At 55.8% G+C, this 24,582-nt stretch overlaps 2 protein-coding genes and 1 pseudogene across 2 annotated transcripts in view; 2 read left to right on the top strand and 1 right to left on the bottom strand.

Moving 5' to 3' along the window:
* Positions 1–3,396, bottom strand: part of XRRA1 (X-ray radiation resistance associated 1) — a 56,131-nt gene extending 52,735 nt beyond the window's left edge. Inside the window, exons 1-5 of the mRNA XM_073661067.1 lie at positions 3,217–3,396; positions 2,935–3,022; positions 2,541–2,710; positions 2,386–2,457; positions 1,515–1,587 (exon numbers count right to left, since the gene is read on the bottom strand). Coding sequence (XP_073517168.1) covers positions 1,515–1,587; positions 2,386–2,457; positions 2,541–2,710; positions 2,935–3,022; positions 3,217–3,279 — 466 coding nt within the window. The 5' untranslated portion in view covers positions 3,280–3,396. The remainder of the gene's footprint in view (positions 1–1,514; positions 1,588–2,385; positions 2,458–2,540; positions 2,711–2,934; positions 3,023–3,216) is intronic.
* A 3-nt stretch (positions 3,397–3,399) lies between these two features.
* Positions 3,400–13,580, top strand: SPCS2 (signal peptidase complex subunit 2). Its single transcript, XM_073661066.1, has 5 exons — positions 3,400–3,539; positions 7,587–7,670; positions 8,847–9,007; positions 9,257–9,391; positions 12,212–13,580. The coding sequence occupies exons 1-5, from the start codon at positions 3,501–3,503 to the stop codon at positions 12,396–12,398; spliced, it is 606 nt and encodes a 201-aa protein (XP_073517167.1). The 5' UTR covers positions 3,400–3,500; the 3' UTR covers positions 12,399–13,580.
* An 8,622-nt stretch (positions 13,581–22,202) lies between these two features.
* LOC141242549 (sialidase-3-like) lies at positions 22,203–24,014 on the top strand (annotated as a pseudogene).
* The last annotated feature ends 568 nt before the right edge of the window (positions 24,015–24,582 follow it).

Below are 24,582 nucleotides of genomic sequence, written 5' to 3'. Positions count from 1 at the left end.
CATTTATTATGTTTTTCTAGGTTTTAGTGTTTTTTTCCCAGCGTTTCATATGTGACACATTCTTCTTTAAAGTTGTGTCTATTTTCTATGTCCGCCCGTGTTTCTTCTCTCTCCGCCATTGTGGGACCGGAATGGATTCCAGATATTTGTGACTTCTTAAAAAGTTTCCAAACTTTTGTGCAATTGTCCCCCAGATTTTAGAGGACTATGCGACTTACGCTCACGTTTTTTTTTCATTTGCGATTTTTTTTAATCAATTTTTCTTTTTTCATTTACGTTATTGTTTTTTTTTGCACCTCTCGTCCACTGGCACCAAATTCTTCATAAATTCTGCAGTGAATCAAAATTTGTTTATTAGTTTTTTATTATTTATTTTTGGTTTTAACCTTTTTTAGCGATTTTGTAGCTCAAAAAGTTTCATGCTCTGCTAAAATGTTTTGCAGATTTTGAGCTAAACTTGTAAGTGTCCATTAGTACATCACTGCAGGGAGGACTGCAGAACAATCGCACCAAAATATTCTAACTTATCAAAAAGTTGCAATTGGTGATTGGAGTCAGAACTGGAGAAACAGCTAAAGGCAAAAGTGGAAAATCTTCTGTGATCAATGTGGTGCAAATATTGACAAAACAGACACGGGAGACAATGACAGCTCTGATAGCTCCTGCCCACCGTCAGCTCTCGTCCACCGCCAGCTCTGATAGCTCCTGTCCAGTGGCAGCTCTGATAGCTCCTGTCCAGTGGCAGCTCTGATAGCTCCTGTCCACCGTCAGCTCTCGTCCACCGCCAGCTCTGATAGCTCCTGTCCAGTGGCAGCTGATAGCTCCTGCCCACCGTCAGCTCTCGTCCACCGCCAGCTCTGATAGCTCCTGTCCAGTGGCAGCTGATAGCTCCTGCCCACCGTCAGCTCTCGTCCACCGCCAGCTCTGATAGCTCCTGTCCAGTGGCAGCTCTGATAGCTCCTGTCCAGTGGCAGCTCTGATAGCTCCTGTCCACCGTCAGCTCTCGTCCACCGCCAGCTCTGATAGCTCCTGTCCAGTGGCAGCTCTGATAGCTCCTGTCCAGTGGCAGCTCTGATAGCTCCTGTCCACCGTCAGCTCTCGTCCACCGCCGGCTCTGATAGCTCCTGTCCAGTGGCAGCTGATAGCTCCTGCCCACCGTCAGCTCTCGTCCACCGCCAGCTCTGATAGCTCCTGTCCAGTGGCAGCTGATAGCTCCTGCCCACCGTCAGCTCTCGTCCACCGCCAGCTCTGATAGCTCCTGTCCAGTGGCAGCTCTGATAGCTCCTGTCCAGTGGCAGCTCTGATAGCTCCTGTCCACCGTCAGCTCTCGTCCACCGCCAGCTCTCGTCCTCTCTCACTTGCAATTAAGTGTTGCCCAATTTTCAGCTAAAACTTATATCCAAGGCCCTGATGTTCACCTCCCGCCCGACACCAACTACAAACCACCATGCAGCACTGCGGCGCCCCTAGGGGAGACACGGAGGGAAGCTGTGAGGGCGGCTGGATTCACTTACCGAGAGGCAGAATATTCTCCGATGCATTCACGTAAGTGAGGCACGAAAACTGCCCCCACTCCTCCCACTGCGCCTGCAGGGAAGACAGAGAGTGAGGCTCCACGCAGACGACACCACCGCCGATCAGGCCCCGCTACCGCCGATCAGGCCCTGCTCAGCAATCACCTGAATGTATGATTACACAGGGGAGGCAAGCGGTGTGCACCGAGCAACCTGTACTAGATCACAGGCCACCATGGCTCTCAGCAGCAGAGTCCTGATTATACAGAACAACGCAGCCCCGAGAACCATCATCTGTCATACTGCATGAAAGATCACTGTACCCAATGAACGAGAACCAAACTACAGACTGCAAAATGCTCCAGAGCAGAACTCACCATTCTGCTAAAATATAATACAGCATATAACAGGATCAGTAATGTAATGTATGTATACAGTGACTGCACCAGCAGAATAGTGAGTGCAGCTCTGGAGTATAATAGAGGATGTAACTCAGGATCAGTAATGTAATGTATGTACATAGTGACTACACCAGCAAAACAGTGAGTGCAGCTCTGGAGTATAATACAGGATGCGGCTCAGGATCAGTACTGTAATGCATGTACACAGTGACTGCACCAGCAGAATAGTGAGTGCAGCTGTGGAGTATAATACAGGATGTAACTCATGATCAGTACAGGATCAGTAATGTAATGTAATGTATGTATACAGTGACTGCACCAGCAGAATAGTGAGTGCAGCTCTGGAGTATAATACAGGATGCAGCTCAGGATCAGTACAGGATCAGTAATGTAATATATGTACACAGTGACTGCACCAGCAGAATAGTGAGTGCAGCTCTGGGGTAACAGAACCTATGCAAGTTTCTTACTGCTCTGAGTCCTCGGTCGCTCACGTCAGCAGCGCACAGATCGGACGGTGTGTGGACACGATGGCTCTTCATCTGCAGACAGTATATAAGCAGCAGCAGATGAGCAGGGTAGCACTGATGACCTTACACATGGTGGTGGTGCTCGATCTCCTCACCAGCAGGGCCGCGTCCAGCTCACCCTCCGCTCTCTTCTCCATCTTGGCGGATCGGCAGCTCCGGGTCCGATGTGGTTCTTCTTCTGTTCTTGGCTCCGTCCTCTGCTGGGAGGTCGCTGAGGTCACCACCGTCCGAAAATGGCTCCGAGCCGCCCGCCACTGACCGGCCCCTGGAAGAGCAGCACAATGTCAGACAGCGACAGGTCGTGTCCCCAGGAGCCCCGCCGCCCTGGGTGACATCCGTGGGGGGGGTCACAAACTTATACATCGTAACAGGGAAATGAAAAACAACCGGACGCTGAAGTCCTAGAACAGGACACAAAAAAAAAAAGTTGTAAAAAAGTTTTGTAAACTCTCCGTACGGACGACAGAAGCGGCTTCATGACTTTATTACCTCCATTACTCATCCTGCGAAGGCTCCTGGCTGGGAAGTGACTGGAGACGTAGAGAGAAGCGGCGTCCATCCTGTGCAGCCCCTGATCCTGGAGAGGGGACAAAGAAATGTATTTTTTTTTAATATTTGTCATTATGTGACGGAAATGTGTATATATATGTATATATATGTATATATATATATATATATATATATATATATATATATATATATATATATACACACACACAGGTGTGCGCAGCAGCAGCGTCAGTGTATGGTACAGGCAGCGCCCTCTCCTACCTGGGCAGCAGGACTCGTGCAGTCTCCCACCTCTCGACGCTCCCGGGGCCGCTTTATCCCCATTTCCTTGTCTCCTAGCAACAAGAAACGCTCTCAAGTTACCAAAAACTTCCCGGAACTGCAACTCCCGACACCCTCCGGCCGTACGTGCTCTGACGTCATCACGCACGTAGCACGTTCCTCTAGCTATACCTTCCGAGAAGAGAAAAAAGTGGGCGTGACCGGAAGCCTCGAAAGCGTCCAATCAGCGGCTGCCAGGTCAAGACACAGAGGGATGAGACAAGATGGCGGCGAGAGGCGGCAAGAACGGGCTCCTGGAGAAAGTAATGGGGGCTCAGGGTCGGGAGGTGTTTAGGAGGTTGAGAGTGAGAGACCACCGAAACTAGGCTCAGTATTCCTCAGAGGGGGGTTGTCAGTCACATGACGTGGGGTTAACCCCCTTACACACTGACTATGAGATGCAGTGAGGGGTCCCCTGTAATATGGCGGCTCCCCCAGTGTCTCCATCATTAGGGGGTCCTGTGTGTGCTGAGGTAAAGTTCTCTTGTCATCCTCCACCGATGATGGAAACCTTCAGCATGCAGCTGCTGTCGCCTCCACCCCGGATACAACTGTGACGGACCCTCAGCTGTGAGAATCCTTCTCTGAGACTGGTGTGAAGGAGAAAGGTCCCATCACCGCTGCAGCTGATCACTGACCTGAGTTTCTGGTTGTGGCCGATGGCTGACCCGAGTGTCTGGCTGCGGCCAATGATGGCTGGCTGACCCCGGGAGGCTGGCTGCAGCTGATCGCTGACCCGAGTGTCTGGCTGCGGCCAATGATGGCTGGCTGACCCCGGGAGGCTGGCTGCAGCTGATCGCTGACCCGAGTGTTTGGCTGCGGCCAATGATGGCTGGCTGACCCCGGGAGGCTGGCTGCAGCTGATCGCTGACCCGAGTGTCTGGCTGCGGCCAATGATGGCTGGCTGACCCCGGGAGGCTGGCTGCAGCTGATCGCTGACCCGAGTGTCTGGCTGCGGCCAATGATGGCTGGCTGACCCCGGGAGGCTGGCTGCAGCTGATCGCTGACCCGAGTGTCTGGCTGCGGCCAATGATGGCTGGCTGACCCCGGGAGGCTGGCTGCAGCTGATCGCTGACCCGAGTGTCTGGCTGCGGCCAATGATGGCTGGCTGCAGCTGATCACTGACCTGGGAGGCTGGCTGCGGCCATTGATTGCTGACCCCGGGAGGCTGGCTGGCTGACCCCGGGAGGCTGGCTGGCTGACCCCGGGAGGCTGGCTGGCTGACCCCGGGAGGCTGGCTGGCTGACCCCGGGAGGCTGGCTGGCTGCGGCCGATGGCTGGCTGACCCCGGGAGGCTGGCTGGCTGCGGCCGATGGCTGGCTGACCCCGGGAGGCTGGCTGGCTGCGGCCGATGGCTGGCTGACCCCGGGAGGCTGGCTGGCTGCGGCCGATGGCTGGCTGGCTGCGGCCGATGGCTGGCTGACCCCGGGAGGCTGGCTGCGGCCGTGATGTGAGCTGTCGATATGACACTGATCGGGAGGGCGCGCACCAGCCGGCTGTGTGACTCTACACGTCTGCAGATGTTGGGGGTCCGCTCAGCTGACTGGAGAAAAACCCCCTTCTTCCCAGAGCCATAACTTTTTTTATGTTTCAGTCGATATGGCTGTATCAGGGCTTGTTTTTTGGCGGCATGACTTACACTTTTGAATGCCTCCATTCCTTTTACCATATTGTGTACTGCAAAATGTGAAAAAAAATTCCTAGTGCGGTAAAATTGGGTGAAATTCCACAATAGTTTTATTGTGTTGGTTTTTTTTAATTTCACATGTTCACCATATGGTAAAACTGACCTGACAGTGTGACTGCCCAGGTCAGGATGCGGACGCAGATACCAAACATGTATATACTTTTATTGAAGTGACAAAAAAAAACAGAAATTTGTTACAAGAAAAGATTTTATTAATTTATTTTTTTTGTCACCATTTTTCGGGGGCCAGGAGAGGGTTTATTACTTGTGCCCTGAGCTGCTGTTTTTATTGATACCATATTGCAGTAGATACAATGTCTTGATCGCCCGTTATTGCATTTTGTTGCAGCGGCGCTTAGATTTTTCTTTTCTGTTACGCCGGTTACGACTCGGATTTACTTTATATTTTGATAGATCAGATATTTCTGAACACAGCAAAACCAAATATGTGTATTTTTGGGAGGTTGTTTTATTTTTAATGGAGCAAAAGAAGGGGATTTGAGCTGTTTGGATTTGTTTTGTTTTTTTCATATTTTAAACTTTTTTTTTTTTTGCTTCTTACAGTTATTAATAGTCCCCTCAGAGCACTTGAAGCTGCGATCGTCCGATCACCTGTGCTCTATATAACGGGGGTGTTTCAGCTCTGCTGCTTATAGAGAAAATCACCGTCTCCTATGATCGCCGGCTACGGGCCAGCGTTCGCAGGAGGATTGTAGGCACATAGGTCATCGGCAGACTCCGGGCTGTCATGACAAGTCATTGGTGCCCCGTGATCATGCGATGGCAGCGTAGAACGACGCTCGTCCCCTGTTGGCGCTTGTTGAAGCCTCCTGTCAGAGGCTGACAGCAGGATTTCTCAGGTTAAGGGCGCAGACAGACGTAGAAGGATCACAGTGAACAGACTCCTGACCTAAGCTTGATGGCGGGATGTATTTCTATGCTGCTGTCACACTCGGGTCAGGAGATCCGAGGATTGGGGTGCGATCCTCGCGTGATAAATGCGGCCGTCTCTCTGCCCCCTTACAGGTGCTGGCGGGGCACTGCTCCACTCATGGCTGCTAGATGCAGATGATGGCTGATTAAATAAGTCACCATGTGCCGGGAATGTACTTCAAAGTCAGGAAGCACGGCATATGATGTACCAGTACATCATGTCGGTAAGGGGTTAAGGCCCTGTGCCCACTGTAAGTGCAGAAGATTTTTTTGTCAGGTTGAACAAAGCAGAAAATCTACATCTTTATTATGATTTGCGTGTTTTTTTTTTTGTTTTTTTTTACAATGAAGTTTAGAAAAAGAACACTTTTTTTTTTTTTCAAATCTATATGGAAGAACAATAGCCACGTGTGCAGATGTCAGAAATCACAGTAACATTCAGTTTTGTTTTTTAACTCTTGAAAAACACAACAACAAAAAAATGTTTTGAGTGAACAAGTCCTTAGAGGAAAAGTGGTTTCTAAGTTTTGGGGGGAGACAATCATTCTGCAGGTTTGAGCTTTTTTTTTTCCTCTCTTCCCGGTGTTCATTTAGACATTTTATGTTCTGATAGTTCGGAAAATACAGTTGTTGTTTTTTTTTATTTGTCCAATTTTTGTTCTCAATCAATCGTTCCATCTGTATACTGCAATACTTAAGAGTAATTGACATTCTCCTAGGGGGCCGACATGGTGGTCACAGAAGCCTTCGGGGGGCTGTAGTAACCCACCGGTTCCTGCTGGGCCATGAGCGCGTACCGACAAGCCCAGCATATAAGACTGACCGCGGCGTTTAAAGGGAACCTGTCACGTCCTATCTACTATCTACCCTGCCCCCATAGCGTTGTTAGTGATGCGATGTGCCCCTGACTGAATAGCAGAATTACACCCCTATGACTGAAAATGAGCAGGTAGGATAAAAGTATATAAAAGGTTATAACATCATTATACTGCCACCAACTTTAGTGAAAAAAGCTTGTTCGTGATGCTCATTGCATCACTGACATCGCAATGGGGGCAGTGTAGATAGTAGCTAGGGCGTGACAGGTTCCCTTTAAATGATTAAATGGCAGTGATGGGAGCTGACTCTGATCCCTAATGTCAGTGGCAGGTGCCGGCTGTATAATGCTGCTCTCACATGCAGCTGGAAACATGTTCGTTACACAAAGCATATCTGTAAGTTTTCACATTTTTCAGTGAGGGTTTTCCCCTCCTGCCCCCAGGGAAGGAGATAATGATCAATGTGGTCTGACGGCCAGGACCCCCAACTCCCAACTTAGCTGCTACACTGTGGTGTTAGATGGAGGAAGATCCCTGTAAGCTTTACTTTAGAAGGTACATGTATCGTTTATATGGCAATGTGTCGCTCATTGCTGCCATGTCAGACGTCCTCGGGGCCAGTAATTGTCCTGTGCCCCGTCACACAACTCCTTTATCAACTTAAAGCCACCTGTCGGCAGGTGATATGTGACCAGCTGTGGACAAGCTTAAGGACCTGAGCAACAAAGCGGGTCTTCCTAGGGCTGTCCCTGGTATATGATGGAGACTAGTTTAGCCAAATCCTGAATTAAATGCTCAGTAAGGGAGTCTGCAGTCCTATGTAACAATCACCGCTTCTATTCATCATGTGATAATTCGTTTTATTGTTGCAGTGGAAAATTGACGACAAGCCAGTAAAAGTTGACAAATGGGACGGATCCGCTGTGAAGAACTCGCTGGACGATGCGGCCAAGAAGGTAACGAGGAACTGAAACTCTCACACAATAACTACTATAATACTGACCCTATGTACAAGAATATAACTACTATAATACTGCCCCTATGTACAAGAATATAACTACTATAATACTGCTCCTATGTACAAGAATATAACTACTATAATACTGCTCCCTATGTACAAGAATATAACTACTATAATACTGCTCCCTATATACAAGAATATAACTACTATAATACTGCTCCCTATATACAAGAATATAACTACTATAATACTGCCCCCTATGTACAAGAATATAATTACTATAATACTGCCCCCTATGTACAAGAATATAACTACTATAATACTGCCTCTATGTACAAGAATATAATTACTATAATACTGCCCCCTATGTACAGGGGTTCGGGTCTTTCCTATCTAGCCGTCCAGGGCTGGCAACTCTCTGATCAGGGGTCCCTCAACCATCAGTCGCTGTATCAGAGTACAGACTCAGGTGGGATTGGGGTGATCTCGGCCTTCCTATCATTGGTTGGGATTGACGCCTCTCTGGGTAGAGGTCTCCGCCATCAGCCAGTGCTCCATCTGCGTTATTCCCGGCTGTGTCGCTGCTGTCCTCCATGGTGGGCTCTCGTCATTACCAGCTCCCCCTGTTGGTCTAATGGTGGGAGGCAGCACAGGCGGGTGCAGTGTATGAATGTTGTCTTGCAGGGCTGAGCCTCTGGGCTGACACTTGCCACAAGCCTTTATGCTGAAGCTGGACCCTGGACCTCTGGGCTAAACTTGGGCCGTGTCCCATGGTCAGACTTCATGCTGCCTCCTGTCATGGCCGCTGCTGTTTGGCTGCTCTGGTCCTCGGGTTTGGGCTTCCGAGTGTAACTTATGCCAGGGTCTCGTGTTTGCCCTCATTTTGTAGTTGAATCACACTCGGATGTTTCCCCTGTTGTATCTTCATACCAGTATCCGAGTAACTGCTCCATCAGAAGGAGGAACATGGTGGTTAGAGCGTGATCTCTGTGAAGACCACCGCTCAGCTGCCTCTCCATAATTGGCTCCTTCTGGTGGGGCTGGTCTGAAACATCTGCATGCCGGTAGTGCATGGGTGGGCCGTCTGGAGGGGCTATACCTCTTGGTGGGGGCCGCAGTTCCCGGTAGGTGTGATTTGCTTCTTCTGGATCTCCTTTGCTTCCTCCCCCAGGTTCTCCTGGAGAAGTACAAGTATGTGGAGAACTTCTGCCTGATTGACGGCCGCCTCATCATCTGCACCATCTCCTGTCTGTTCGCCATCGTAGCCTTGGTGTGGGATTATCTCCATCCCTTCCCTGAATCTAAGCCCGTTCTTGCCTTCTGCGTTATCTCATATCCTTTTTGCAGTCGTCCCGTCTCTTGTGTAAGATGACTGTTTCCGCTCACTGACTGTAATCCGGGGTCTTGTAGACGAGGGGTCTTCCCTCTTTACTTGTTACAGTCCTTGTTGTCATGAGTCCTGTCCCTCGCGGTCTCCGCTTGGTGGCAGTGAACGGGACCATATCCGTTCCATCCAGAAGTTACAACCCTATCTTGGTATGCTGGGACTTGTAGTCCGTGTTTCCCTTAACCCCCGGTCACTTATTTCCTGATGATGGGCGTCCTGACCGTTTACACCTCGTACAAGGAGAAGAGCATTTTTCTGGTCGCCCACAGAAAAGACTCGGCAGGAATGGACCCAGATGATATCTGGCACCTGTCCTCCAGTCTGAAGAGGTGAGAGGTGACGTCTGACACCTGCGTTTCCCACCGACCCTGAGTATTATAGTTATCAGGTGTGATACCTGTTCATCCTGAGCCTCCTGGTGAATTTTTAGTATATCTGAACTGCAGTAAAGACTGAGGCAGACAGCATGGCAGGGCAGAAGGATGAAAGTGTCCACTGTCAGAAGACTCGTGGCCTCCTCTGTCACTGGCCAGGGGGGTGCGGGATCTTGTTTGCATTCTGTGGGGAGATACAGGACTTGTGGTGGGACAGGACTTACTGCTTGTTGGGGGGCCGTATTAGCAGGCTTTGTCTGGGGGTTTGGGGCCGTATTAGCAGGCTTTGTCTGGGGGTTGGCTGGGAGGACCGGTGGGTTTTTTCAGGGGGGCTGAGAGTAGGACTCCCAGGCTTTTACTGGTGGTAGGGGATCAACTCGTGGGCTTTGTCTGGTGGTATGGGGGCTGGTGTTGGCAGGCTTTGTCTGGGGGCCGGACTCTCAGGCTTTTTCTGGTGCTATGGGGGTGAATCATGGGCTTTTTCTGGGGGCCAGACTCTCTGGTTTTGTCTTGGGGTAGGGGGGCTGGTGTTGGCAGGCTTTGTCTTGGGGGGGCCGGACTCTGGCTTTGTCTGGTGGTATGGGGGCTGGTGTTGGCAGGCTTTGTCTGGGGGTAGGGGGGCTGGTGTTGGCAGGCTTTGTCTGGTGGTCGGACTCTCTGACTTTGTCTGGTGGTATGGGGGCTGGTGTTGGCAGGCTTTGTCTGGGGGTAGGGGGGCTGGTGTTGGCAGGCTTTGTCTGGGGGGCCGGACTCTCTGGCTTTGTCTGGTGGTAGGGGGGCTGGTGTTGGCAGGCTTTGTCTGGGGGTAGGGGGGCTGGTGTTGGCAGGCTTTGTCTGGGGGTAGGGGGGCTGGTGTTGGCAGGCTTTGTCTGGGGGCCGGACTCTCTGGCTTTGTCTGGTGGTATGGGGGCTGGTGTTGGCAGGCTTTGTCTGGGGGGCCGGACTCTCTGGCTTTGTCTGGTGGTAGGGGGGCTGGTGTTGGCAGGCTTTGTCTGGGGGTAGGGGGGCTGGTGTTGGCAGGCTTTGTCTGGGGGTAGGGGGGCTGGTGTTGGCAGGCTTTGTCTGGGGGCCGGACTCTCTGGCTTTGTCTGGTGGTATGGGGGCTGGTGTTGGCAGGCTTTGTCTGGGGGGCTGGACTCTCTGACTTTGTCTGGGGGTAGGGGGGCTGGTGTTGGCAGGCTTTGTCTGGTGGTCGGACTCTCTGACTTTGTCTGGTGGTATGGGGGCTGGTGTTGGCAGGCTTTGTCTGGGGGTAGGGGGGCTGGTGTTGGCAGGCTTTGTCTGGGGGGCCGGACTCTCTGGCTTTGTCTGGTGGTAGGGGGGCTGGTGTTGGCAGGCTTTGTCTGGGGGTAGGGGGGCTGGTCTTGGCAGGCTTTGTCTGGGGGCCGGACTCTCTGGCTTTGTCTGGTGGTATGGGGGCTGGTGTTGGCAGGCTTTGTCTGGGGGGCTGGACTCTCTGGCTTTGTCTGGTGGTAGGGGGGCTGGTGTTGGCAGGCTTTGTCTGGGGCCGGACTCTCTGGCTTTGTCTGGTGGTAGGGGGGCTGGTGTTGGCAGGCTTTGTCTGGGGATCGGACTCTCTGGCTTTGTCTGGTGGTAGGGGGGCTGGTGTTGGCAGGCTTTGTCTGGGGGCCGGACTCTCTGGCTTTGTCTGGTGGTAGGGGGGCTGGTGTTGGCAGGCTTTGTCTGGGGGCCGGACTCTCTGGCTTTGTCTGGTGGTAGGGGGGCTGGTGTTGGCAGGCTTTGTCTGGGGGCCGGACTCTCTGGCTTTGTCTGGGGGTAGGGGGGCTGGTGTTGGCAGGCTTTGTCTGGGGGTAGGGGGGCTGGTGTTGGCAGGCTTTGTCTGGGGGTAGGGGGGCTGGTGTTGGCAGGCTTTGTCTGGGGGTAGGGGGGCTGGTGTTGGCAGGCTTTGTCTGGGGGCCGGACTCTCTGGCTTTGTCTGGTGGTATGGGGGCTGGTGTTGGCAGGCTTTGTCTGGGGGGCTGGACTCTCTGGCTTTGTCTGGTGGTAGGGGGGCTGGTGTTGGCAGGCTTTGTCTGGGGGTAGGGGGGCTGGTGTTGGCAGGCTTTGTCTGGGGGTAGGGGGGCTGGTGTTGGCAGGCTTTGTCTGGGGGCCGGACTCTCTGGCTTTGTCTGGTGGTATGGGGGCTGGTGTTGGCAGGCTTTGTCTGGGCGCCGGACTCTGGCTTTGTCTGGGGGTAGGGGGGCTGGTGTTGGCAGGCTTTGTCTGGGGGGCCGGACTCTCTGGCTTTGTCTGGTGGTAGGGGGGCTGGTGTTGGCAGGCTTTGTCTGGGGGCCGGACTCTCTGGCTTTGTCTGGTGGTAGGGGGGCTGGTGTTGGCAGGCTTTGTCTGGGGGGCTGGACTCTCTGGCTTTGTCTGGTGGTAGAGGGGCTGGTGTTGGCAGGCTTTGTCTGGGGGGCTGGACTCTCTGGCTTTGTCTGGTGGTAGGGGGGCTGGTGTTGGCAGGCTTTGTCTGGGGGTAGGGGGGCTGGTGTTGGCAGGCTTTGTCTGGGGGTAGGGGGGCTGGTGTTGGCAGGCTTTGTCTGGGGGTAGGGGGGCTGGTGTTGGCAGGCTTTGTCTGGTGGTAGGGGGGCTGGTGTTGGCAGGCTTTGTCTGGGGGCCGGACTCTCTGGCTTTGTCTGGGGGTAGGGGGGCTGGTGTTGGCAGGCTTTGTCTGGGGGTAGGGGGGCTGGTGTTGGCAGACTTTGTCGGGGGGCCGGACTCTCTGGCTTTCTCTGTCCTTACCCCATCCCCCTCACGTCTCGCCCTTCCCGCCAGGTTCGATGATAAGTACACCCTGAAGGTCACCTTCATCAGCGGCCGGAGCAAGCAGCAGCGAGATGCCGAGTTCACCAGATCCATAGCCAAGTTCTTCGATGACAGCGGCACCTTAGTCATGGACTTGTTCGAGCCCGAAGTCTCCAAACTCCACGACAGTCTGTCCTCCGAGAAGAAGATGAAATAGGACGGCACCCCCACATGTCTACGCTGAGAGAGGAACGCAGAACCGACGCCACCCTGCAGGAACGTCTCCCCACCCCCGGGGGGCGCTATAGAAGGGCTCTGCATCCTACTCGCCTCAGAGCCTGGGGGACGCGGATCTGTGAGATATTGCTGCTTCTCTGATCGATTCCTTATAGGGGTAACCCCTCTGTTTTATCATCAGCTGCTTTACAGGTCGTCTACTCCAGTCACCTCCAGAGCTGCATTCACAATTGTGCCTATCCGATCCGGATTGATTTCTTGCAGCAGAATGCGGCTGCTTGTGGCTACAGCTTTGGGTGTAACTGGAGTATATAGATGAAATTGTGAGCTCAGGACAACCCCAATATCTATAGAGCGCCCCCTGACTCCTGAATTAGTCCCCAATCAGATGACTGCTACGCTCGTCAGTGTCACCCACCGGCCCTCTGCACAACTGAGCCCACTATTCACAGACAACTCCCATCATCCTCCTCCAAACTTCTATCCATTCCAACAGAAAGGATCCCACTTTTTTTTTTGTCCTTGTACAGATGGCGGTAAAATTACAACTTCTGCGCGACCCCCCCCTCCCCCTATCCTTCTAAAGGGGTCAAAAAATCTGCAGTCTGCCCCCTGCAGATAAGCATTGAGCTCCGGTAATTTCACTGCCCCAGCCTTAAAGGGGTTGTGCCGGATTCAAAAACATGGCTGCTGTCCAGAAACAGCGCCACCCCCAGGACGCAGGTTGTGTCTGGCATTGCAGCTTTGCATAACTAAAGTAAATGGTACTGCGCTGCAATACTAAACACAACCTGCGGGGCGGCGCTGTGTCTGGAGGATAGCAGACTTTTTTTTTTTATTTTAAACCCTCCGCTAGATAAAGTGCAGAATATACAGCCTCGTCAGTGGATCGTTCGGCACAGCGCCACCTAGAGATGCTAGTGGATAGGACGTCAGTACTGGATTCGGCCAGAGCAGCGCGGTGCATAGAAAACCCCACAGCTTTTTTTTTTCTCTCCTTTTATCTTTTTATTTATTTGATTGAATTTTTTTTTCTTTTTGTACAAAGTGAAAAGGGTGAAATAATAACGAGGAGATCAGCGGCTCCGCGTGTGTGCGACGCTTCGCTCTGTCTGCCGGCCGACCACTATATCATTATAAACAATAAAAGGAAGAAGCATTTTGCGATCTGTCGTCCATCTCCGCTCATCTCCCGCTACCGTCGTCTGGTCTCCCCCGTCCTGAAACTGCAGGGTGGTCCTAAGAAAAATATCCCACAATCACTGAAACACTGGGTCTATACATAATATACAGGGAGCTCCCCCTAGTGGTGACTGCAGACAGGATCTTATCATGTATCTCTGTATACAGGGAGCTCCTCCTAGTGGTGACTACAGACAGAATCGTATCATGTATCTCTGTATACAGGGAGCTCCCCCTAGTGGTGGCTGCAGACAGAATCGTATCATGTATCTCTGTATACAGGGAGCTCCCCCTAGTGGTGACTGCAGACAGAATCTTATCATGTATCTCTGTATACAGGGAGCTCCCCCTAGTGGTGGCTGCAGACAGAATCGTATCATGTATCTCTGTATACAGGGAGCTCCCCCTAGTGGTGACTGCAGACAGAATCTTATCATGTATCTCTGTATACAGGGAGCTCCCCCTAGTGGTGGCTGCAGACAGAATCTTATCATGTATCTCTGTATACAGGGAGCTGCCCCTAGTGGTGGCTGCAGACAGGATCTTATCATGTATCTCTGTATACAGGGAGCTCCCCCTAGTGGTGGCTACAGACAGGATCTTATCATGTATCTCTGTATACAGGGAGCGCCCCCTAGTGGTGGCTGCAGACAGAATCTTATCATGTATCTCTGTATACAGGGAGCTCCCCCTAGTGGTGACTGCAGACAGAATCTTATCATGTATCTCTGTATACAGGGAGCTCCCCCTAGTGGTGGCTGCAGACAGGATCTTATCATGTATCTCTGTATACAGGGAGCTGCCCCTAGTGGTGGCTACAGACAGGATCTTATCATGTATCTCTGTATACAGGGAGCGCCCCCTAGTGGTGGCTGCAGACAGGATCTTATCATGTATCTCTGTATACAGGGAGCTGCCCCTAGTGGTGGCTACAGACAGGATCTTATCATGTATCTCTGTATACAGGGAGCGCCCCCTAGTGGTGGCTACAGACAGGATCTTATCATGTATCTCTGTATACAGGGAGCGCCCCCTAGTGGTGGCTACAGACAGGATCTTATCATGTATCTCTGTATACAGGGAGCTCCCCCTAGTGGTGGCTGCAGACAGGATCTTATCATGTATCTCTGTATACAGGGAGCTGCCCCCTAGTGGTGGCTACAGACAGGATCTTATGTATCTCTGTATACAGGGAGCGCCCCCTAGTGGTGGCTGCAGACAGAATCTTATCATGTACCTCTGTATACAGGGAGCTCCCCCTAGTGGTGACTGCAGACAGGATCTTATCATGTATACCAATATACAGGGAGCTCCCCCTAGTGGTGACTGCAGACAGGATCTTATCATGTATACCAATATACAGGGAGCTCCCCCTAGTGGTGACTGCAGACAGGATCTTATCATGTATCTCTGTATACAGGGAGCTCCCCCTAATGGAGGCTGCAGACAGGATATTATTATGTATCTTTGTATACAGGGAGCTCCCCCTAGTGGAGGCTGCAGACAGGATATTATTATGTATCTTTGTATACAGGGAGCTCCCCCTAGTGGAGGCTGCAGACAGGATATTATCATGTATCTTTGTATACAGGGAGCTCCCCTTAGTTGTTGCTGCTGATATATTAATATTTTAACCCCTTCCCTCACCTTGATGTAACAGTACATCAGCATCTTGATGTGGGTGCTGTTGCCTTGTCCAGGTCTGCTCTTGCAGGGACATTGGTAGTCTGCGTTCCTAGTAGAGAAGCCTCTGGTTGTTATATATATCAGGGGGGTCTGGATTACAGGAATGTCCTTGTTTCCTGACCACAGTGTTGTGCTAGCAGGCGCCAGACGCTCCCTCTGTTTCCTGGCACAATTACTATGGGGCATAGGGAGTTGCATTGTCCGTGAGGCGTTGTGGCACTGTTGCGCAGTTGGCCATTCTTGCTGGTGACTGCTTCCTTCATCGGTCGGCCTCTTCTCTGGGGGGCGGTGCCTGTGACGGTCGGCCTCTTCTCTGGGGGGCGGTGCCTGTGACGGTCGGCCTCTTCTCTGGGGGGCGGTGCCTGTGACGGTCGGCCTCTTCTCTGGGGGGCGGCGCCTGTGACGGCCGGCCTCTTCTCTGGGGGGCGGTGCCTGTGACGGCCGGCCTCTTCTCTGGGGGGCGGTGCCTGTGACGGCCGGCCTCTTCTCTGGGGGGAAGGCGGTGCCTGTGACGGCCGGCCTCTTCTCTGGGGGGAAGGCGGAGCCTGTGACGGCCGGCCTCTTCTCTGGGGGGAAGGCGGAGCCTGTGACGGCCGGCCTCTTCTCTGGGGGGAAGGCGGAGCCTGTGACGGCCGGCCTCTTCTCTGGGGGGCGGTGCCTGTGACGGCCGGCCTCTTCTCTGGGGGGCGGTGCCTGTGACGGCCGGCCTCTTCTCTGGGGGGCGGCGCCTGTGACGGTCGGCCTCTGATCTGGGGGGCGGAGTCTGTGACGGCCGGCCTCTTCTCTGGGGGGTGGAGTCTGTGACGGCCGGCCTCTTCTCTGGGGGGCGGCGCCTGTGACGGCCGGCCTCTTCTCTGGGGAGGGGGCGGAGCCTGTGACGGCCGGCCTCTTCTCTGGGGGGCGGCGCCTGTGACGGCCGGCCTCTTCTCTGGGGGGCGGCGCCTGTGACGGCCGGCCTCTTCTCTGGGGGGGGGGGCGGAGCCTGTGACGGCCGGCCTCTGATCTGGGGGGCGGCGCCTGTGACGGTCGGCCTCTGATCTGGGGGGCGGCGCCTGTGACGGTCGGCCTCTGATCTGGGGGGCGGCGCCTGTGACGGTCGGCCTCTGATCTGGGGGGCGGCGCCTGTGACGGTCGGTCTCTGATCTGGGGGGCGGCGCCTGTGACGGTCGGCCTCTGATCTGGGGGGCGGCGCCTGTGACGGCCGGCCTCTTCTCTGGGGGGGGGCGGCGCCTGTGACGGCCGGCCTTTTCTCTGGGGGGGGCGGCGCCTGTGACGGCCGGCCTCTTCTCTGGGGGGCGGTGCCTGTGACGGCCGGCCTCTTCCCTGGGGGGCGGAGCCTGTGACGGCCGGCCTCTTCCCTGGGGGGCGGAGCCTGTGACGGTCGGCCTCTTCTCTGGGGGGCGGTGCCTGTGACGGTCGGCCTCTTCTCTGGGGGGCGGTGCCTGTGACGGCCGGCCTCTTCTCTGGGGGGGGGGCGGGCGGAGCCTGTGACGGTCGGCCTCTTCTCTGGGGGGCGGTGCCTGTGACGGTCGGCCTCTTCTCTGGGGGGCGGTGCCTGTGACGGTCGGCCTCTTCTCTGGGGGGCGGTGCCTGTGACGGTCGGCCTCTTCTCTGGGGGGCGGTGCCTGTGACGGTCGGCCTCTTCTCTGGGGGGCGGTGCCTGTGACGGTCGGCCTCTTCTCTGGGGGGCGGTGCCTGTGACGGCCGGCCTCTTCTCTGGGGGGGGGCGGGCGGAGCCTGTGACGGTCGGCCTCTTCTCTGGGGGGCGGTGCCTGTGACGGTCGGCCTCTTCTCTGGGGGGCGGTGCCTGTGACGGCCGGCCTCTTCTCTGGGGGGGGGGGGCGGAGCCTGTGACGGCCGGCCTCTTCTCTGGGGGGCGGTGCGGAGCCTGTGACGGCCGGCCTCTTCTCTGGGGGGCGGTGCCTGTGACGGCCGGCCTCTTCTCTGGGGGGCGGTGCCTGTGACGGTTGGCCTCTTCTCTGGGGGGGGGCGGCGCCCGCGACGGTCGGCCTCTTCTCTGGGGGGGCGGTGCCTGTGACGGCCGGCCTCTTCTCTGGGGGGGCGGAGCCTGTGACGGTCAGCCTATTCTCTGGGGGGGGGGCGGCGCCTGTGACGGTCGGCCTCTTCTCTGGGGGGCGGTGCCTGTGACGGTCGGCCTCTTCTCTGGGGGGGGGGGGGGCGGCGCCCGCGACGGTCGGCCTCTTCTCTGGGGGGCGGTGCCTGTGACGGCCGGCCTCTTCTCTGGGGGGCGGAGCCTGTGACGGTCAGCCTATTCTCTGGGGGGGGGGGGCGGCGCCTGTGACGGTCGGCCTCTTCTCTGGGGGGCGGTGCCTGTGTCGGTCGGCCTCTTCTCTGGGGGGGGGGGCGGCGCCCGCGACGGTCGGCCTCTTCTCTGGGGGGCGGTGCCTGTGACGGCCGGCCTCTTCTCTGGGGGGCGGAGCCTGTGACGGCCGGCCTCTTCTCTGGGGGGGCGGAGCCTGTGACGGCCGGCCTCTTCTCTGGGGGGCGGAGCCTGTGACGGCCGGCCTCTTCTCTGGGGGGCGGAGCCTGTGACGGCCGGCCTCTTCTCTGGGGGGCGGCGCCTGTGACGGCCGGCCTCTTCTCTGGGGGGGGCGGCGCCTGTGACGGCCGGCCTCTTCTCTGGGGGGGGCGGCGCCTGTGACGGCCGGCCTCTTCTCTGGGGGGGGCGGCGCCTGTGACGGCCGGCCTCTTCTCTGGGGGGGGCGGCGCCTGTGACGGCCGGCCTCTTCTCTGGGGGGGGCGGCGCCTGTGACGGCCGGCCTCTTCTCTGGGGGGGGCGGTGCCTGTGACGGCCGGCCTCTTCTCTGGGGGGCGGTGCCTGTGACGGCCGGCCTCTTCTCTGGGGGGCGGAGCCTGTGACGGCCGGCCTCTTCTCTGGGGGGGCGGAGCCTGTGACGGCCGGCCTCTTCTCTGGGGGGCGGAGCCTGTGACGGCCGGCCTCTTCTCTGGGGGGCGGAGCCTGTGACGGCCGGCCTCTTCTCTGGGGGGCGGCGCCTGTGACGGCCGGCCTCTTCTCTGGGGGGGGCGGCGCCTGTGACGGCCGGCCTCTTCTCTGGGGGGGGCGGCGCCTGTGACGGCCGGCCTCTTCTCTGGGGGGGGCGGCGCCTGTGACGGCCGGCCTCTTCTCTGGGGGGGGCGGTGCCTGTGACGGCCGGCCTCTTCTCTGGGGGGGGCGGTGCCTGTGACGGCCGGCCTCTTCTCTGGGGGGCGGTGCCTGTGACGGCCGGCCTCTTCTCTGGGGGGCGGTGCCTGTGACGGCCGGCCTCTTCTCTGGGGGGCGGTGCCTGTGACGGCCGGCCTCTTCTCTGGGGGGCGGCGCCTGTGACGGCCGGCCTCTTCTCTGGGGGGCGGCGCCTGTGACGGCCGGCCTCTTCTCTGGGGGGCGGCGCCTGTGACGGCCGGCCTCTTCTCTGGGGGGCGGCGCCTGTGACGGCCGGCCTCTTCTCTGGGGGGGGCGGCGCCTGTGACGGCCGGCCTCTTCTCTGGGGGGGGCGGCGCCTGTGACGGCCGGCCTCTTCTCTGGGGGGCGGCTCCTGTGACGGCCGGCCTCTTCTCTGGGGGGCGGCGCCTGTGACGGCCGGCCTCTTCTCTGGGGGGCGGCGCCTGTGACGGCCGGCCTCTTCTCTGGGGGGCGGCGCCTGTGACGGCCGGCCTCTTCTCTGGGGGGCGGCGCCTGTGACGGCCGGCCTCTTCTCTGGGGGGCGGCGCCTGTGACGGCCGGCCTCTTCTCTGGGGGGCGGCGCCTGTGACGGCCGGCCTCTTCTCTGGGGGGCGGCGCCTGTGACGGCCGGCCTCTTCTCTGGGGGGCGGCGCCTGTGACGGCCGGCCTCTTCTCTGGGGGGCGGCGCCTGTGACGGCCGGCCTCTTCTCTGGGGGGCGGCGCCTGTGACGGCCGGCCTCTTCTCCAGGCTCCTGGGACTTGTCTGCACTGTGGATGGAAAATTCATTCCAGTGCTGCTAAAATCCGCCAGGACTGAACATGGCCGTTGGGTATTATAGCGGTTATTACATTCCAGCATGGAAAATAACCGTTCTGATTGGTCGTAATGAAGTGATGTCAGCTGGAGGATGGAGGGTTACAGATCTATGTTGGAGAACTAGTAGTTTGGGGGGCTCCGAATGAACACATCCACATCAGAGGGTCCATCATGTTCCCAGGAGAAAAATATAGGCCTCTTGTGGCAGATCCTGCGCTGATGCCCCCTGGTGGTGTGAGGGCAGAGCTGCAGATAGCGGCGGCTGTCACATGACTGACGGGTGAGAAATCCAAGCAAGCGGCTGACGGCGAAGAACGAAGACCCTGCTGCAGGGAGGACTCTCACACCTTACACTCCACAGTCATTATTTATTTATATATATATATATATTTTTTTTACATTTGATGTTTTTTAGAACCAAATTTTTCTCACTGTCTCCCTGAGGTTTGTGAATTTTTTTGAGCAAAATTAAGAATATCTTCATAGGAAATAACAGGTTTTGGAAAATTAATCTATTTTTTTTTTTCGTGTATATGAAATCAACCGGGAGGGCGAGTCGGAGCGCGTTCACACAGGGGGAATCCGGTGCAATCGTCTGGAAACCCCAAACTCCGCCCACTACACTAGACTGCGATATTTGTAATGCACGTGACATCGTATTGTTCTCACCACCAGAGGCGCCGCTGCTCCTCGCTGTTTGCTGCTCACTGCGGGCGCCATGTTTGCTGAGTCTGTACATAACATCCAATGTCTCATGGTCTCCGGAAACATGGCCGCCAGCTGCTGAGGATGAGACACTGCTGAATCGTGGACTTTGTTCAGAGCGGAAGTCTGCAGGTGAGGAGCCAGCAGCTGTGTATATACCACATAGAGGGGGCTGCAGAGTATCACAGCAGGGGCTTAGATACATCATACAGGATTAGATACACGGCTCAGCAGACAGTATCACACAGGATAGGATTAGATACATGGCTCAGCAGACAGTATCACACAGGATAGGATTAGATACACGGCTCAGCAGACAGTATCACACAGGATAGGATTAGATACACGGCTCAGCAGACGGTATCACACAGGAGAGGATTAGATACACGGCTCAGCAGACGTATCACAGGAGAGGATTAGATACACGGCTCAGCAGACAGTATCACACAGGATAGGATTAGATACACGGCTCAGCTGACAGTATCACACAGGAGAGGATTAGATACACAGCTCAGCAGACAGTATCACACAGGATAGGATTAGATACATGGCTCAGCAGATAGTATCACACAGGATAGGATTAGATACACGGCTCAGCAGACAGTCTCACACAGGAGATGATTAGATACACGGCTCAGCAGACAGTCTCACACAGGAGATGATTAGATACACGGCTCAGCAGACAGTATCACACAGGAGAGGATTAGATACACAGCTCAGCAGCAAGTATCACATAGGAGAGGATTAGATACACGGCTCAGCAGCAAGTATCACACAGGAGAGGATTAGATACACGGCTCAGCAGCAAGTATCACACAGGAGAGGATTAGATACACGGCTCAGCAGACAGTATCACACAGGATAGGATTAGATACACGGCTCAGCAGACAGTATCACACAGGATAGGATTAGATACACGGCTCAGCAGACAGTATCACACAGGATAGGATTAGATACACGGCTCAGCAGACAGTATCACACAGCATAGGATTAGATACATACCTCAGCAGACAGCATCACACAGGATAGGATTAGATACACGGCTCAGCAGACAGTATCACACAGGAGAGGATTAGATACATAGCTCAGCAGACAGTATCACACCGGATAGGATTAGATACACGGCTCAGCAGACAGTATCACACAGGATAGGATTAGATACACGGCTCAGCAGACAGTATCACACAGGAAAGAATTAGATACACGGCTCAGCAGACAGTATCACTCAATAGGATTAGATACACAGCTCAGCAGACAGTATCACACAACATAGGATTAGATACACGGCTCAGCAGACAGTATCACACAGGAGAGGATTAGATACACGGCTCAGCAGACAGTATCACTCAATAGGATTAGATACACAGCTCAGCAGACAGTATCACACAACATAGGATTAGATACACGGCTCAGCAGACAGTATCACACAGGATAGGATTAGATACACGGCTCAGCAGACAGTATCACACAGGAGAGGATTAGATACACGACTCAGCAGACAGTAGCACACAGGATAGGATTAGATACACAGCTCAGCAGTCAGTATCACACAGGATAGGATTAGATACACAGCTCAGCAGACAGTATCACACAGGATAGGATTAGATACACAGCTCAGCAGACAGTATCACGCAGGATAGGATTAGATACACGGCTCAGCAGACAGTATCACGCAGGATAGGATTAGATACACGGCTCAGCAGACAGTATCACGCAGGATAGGATTAGATACACGGCTCAGCAGACAGTATCACGCAGGATATGATTAGATACATGGCTCAGAAGACAGTATCACACAGGAGAGGATTAGATACACGGCTCAGCAGACAGTATCACGCAGGATAGGATTAGATACACGGCTCAGCAGACAGTATCACACAGGATATGATTAGATACATGGCTCAGCAGACAGTATCACACAGGATAGGATTAGATACACGGCTCAGCAGACAGTATCACACAGTATAGGATTAGATACATAGCTCAGCAGACAGGATCACACAGGAGAGGATTAGATACACGGCTCAGCAGACAGTTTCACACAGGATAGGATTAGATACACGGCTCAGTATCACAGAGGATAGGATTAGATACACGGCTCAGTATCACAGGATAGGATTAGATACACATTTCAGTATCACACAGGATTAGATACAGGTTGCTCTCGGCTGTGAGTCTCGTGTATCCGCTGTCCTGCAGGTTCGGGTACAGACATGTCGGGGGCGCTCTCTCTGGACTCGGTGACCCTGTTCCAGCAGGATTCTGGCGGTGTGACGTATCGTATCCCGGCTCTGCTCTTCTTCCCTCCATCTTCTTGGCCTTGGCGGAGAAGCGCTCGTCCCCCGATGATCAGGACGCCCTGTACCTGGTGGTGCGGCGCGGTCGGGTGCAGCGCGGGGAGGTGCAGGTACCGGCTCCTCATGTCACCTCTCTCCGCGTCTGATCTTGTGACTTTCCAACGTCTCCATCTGTTTTGCCTCCTTAGTGGGAAGACGCGATGCCGGTGAGCCACACCAAGTTACCGGGGCACCGGACCATGAACCCCTGCCCGCTGTACCATCCCTCCACCGACACCATCTCCCTCTTCTTCGTCTGTGTACAAAGCGACATCTCCGAGTTCTGGCAAATCATAACCGGCCGAAATGCCGCCCGGCTCTGCTACGTCACCAGCCGCGACCACGGCCAATCGTGGAGCCTACCGAAAGACGTGACGGAGGAGGTCCTGGGTGAGGACCTGAAGAGCTGCGCCACCTTGGCGGTTGGCCCCGGTCACGGCGTCTGCTCTCCGTCGGGCAGGCTGATCATGCCCGCGTACCTGTACTACATCCACTCCCGCGTCTGCGGCCTGCCCGTCCCCTGGAAGACCAAGCCCCACTCATTCATCTTCTACAGCGACGACCGCGGAGAGAGCTGGCACAAGGGCAGCGGGCTGTGGCGGCAGAAGACGGGAGTGCGAGGTGGCCGAGGTGACCTGCAGCAGCGGCAACGACCTCCTGTGCTGCAGCGCCAGCACCGGTCAGCGCTACCGGGTGGAGGCGACCAGCAGCCCCCAGTCCATGGAGTTCACAGATGCCCACTACAATAAAAGCCTGTGTGAGCCGCCTCATGGCTGCCAGGGCAGTGTGGTGAGCTACAGGCCTCCGGAGGCAACTCAGGACGAGGCGGACGGCGGGGAAGAGTCGCCCCTTCAGCATAGCGTCACGTCCTGGCTCCTCTACTCCCATCCAACCAGCAGCCGGGGCCGGGTGGACTTAGGAGTCTACTTGAATAAATCACCCCTTGTGCCGTCCACCAGGACCCCACCGTGGGTCATCAACGAGGGTCCCAGCGGTTACTCGGACCTGGCGGTGTGCCAGGACACTCACTCCTTCGCCTGCTTGTTTTAATGCGGAAAGGACGCGGCGTGCGAAAAGATCGTCTTCCGGAGGTTCACGATGGACGAGCTGCTGAACAATTCCTCTAAGCCCTAATCACGAGTGTCGGGGCCTCCGCCAAGTCTCCGGGTGCCAAAAGTAACCCAGTATAGGAATGCACTGAGGGGCCACAAGATGGCGCCATCCACCCCTCTCCTGACCCCCGATACACACTCTCATACTGCTCATTAGATGGTGTCTGATCCCCCCCTGTAATTAGCAGCTTCTGTCCACTCCTCTCTGTCATGGACGCCTTAAAAGGATCTTCCCATGAACTATATCATCCCCATCCATGTGTCTGATGCCGTCTCTGCCCAGCACCTCCTCACCCTCCGGAGCCGTCTGCCCAGCAACTCCTCACCCTCCGGAGCCGTCTCTGCCCAGCACTTCCTCACCCTCCGGAGCCGTCTCTGCCCTGCACCTCCTCACCCTCCGGAGTCGTCTCTGCCCTGCACCTCCTCACCCTCCGGAGTCGTCTCTGCCCTGCACCTCCTCACCCTCCGGAGCCGTCTCTGCCCAGCACTTCCTCACCCTCCGGAGCCGTCTCTGCCCTGCACCTCCTCACCCTCCGGAGTTGTCTCTGCCCTGCACCTCCTCACCCTCCGGAGCCGTCTGCCCAGCAACTCCTCACCCTCCGGAGCCGTCTCTGCCCTTCACCTCCTCACCCTCCGGAGCCGTCTCTTCTCTGCACCTCCTCACCCTCCGGAGTCGTCTCTGCCCTGCACCTCCTCACCCTCCGGAGTCGTCTCTGCCCTGCACCTCCTCACCCTCCGAAGCCGCCTCTGCCCTGCACCCCCTCACCCTCCGAAGCCGTCTCTGCCCTGCACTTCGTCACCTTCCAATTCCGACTCTGCCCTGCTCCTATTCACCGTCTGGAGCCGTCTCTGCCCTGCACCTCCTCACCCTCCAATGCCGTCTCTGCCCTGCTCCTATTCACCTTCCGGAGCCGTCTCTGCCCAGCACCACCTCACCCTTCAGAGTCGTCTCTGCACTGCACCTCCTCACCCTCCGGAGCCGTCTCTGCCCTGCAGCTCCTCACCCTCCGGAGTAGTCTCTGCCCTTAACCTCCTCACCCTCCGGAGCTGTCTCTGTCCAGGACCTCCTCACACTCCGGAGCCGTCTCTATCCTGCACCTCCTCACCCTCCGGAGTTGTCTCTGCCCAGCACCACCTCACCCTCT

This window comes from Phyllobates terribilis, unplaced genomic scaffold, assembly GCF_046119375.1.
Source record: "Phyllobates terribilis strain yellow unplaced genomic scaffold, ASM4611937v1 Scaffold_2__4_contigs__length_985480577, whole genome shotgun sequence".
Lineage (NCBI taxonomy): Eukaryota > Metazoa > Chordata > Amphibia > Anura > Dendrobatidae > Phyllobates > Phyllobates terribilis.
This window is presented reverse-complemented; position numbering and strand designations above follow the sequence as displayed.

Bases quoted from the DNA above. Each gene is read 5' to 3' on its own strand.
- SPCS2 (XM_073661066.1), top strand. From the start codon at position 3,501: ATGGCGGCGAGAGGCGGCAAGAACGGGCTCCTGGAGAAA. The intron at 7,671-8,846 runs GTAACGAGGAAC...TTCCTCCCCCAG, and splicing joins TGGACGATGCGGCCAAGAAG to GTTCTCCTGGAGAAGTACAA. The intron at 9,008-9,256 runs ATATCCTTTTTG...ACCCCCGGTCAC, and splicing joins CTTGCCTTCTGCGTTATCTC to TTATTTCCTGATGATGGGCG.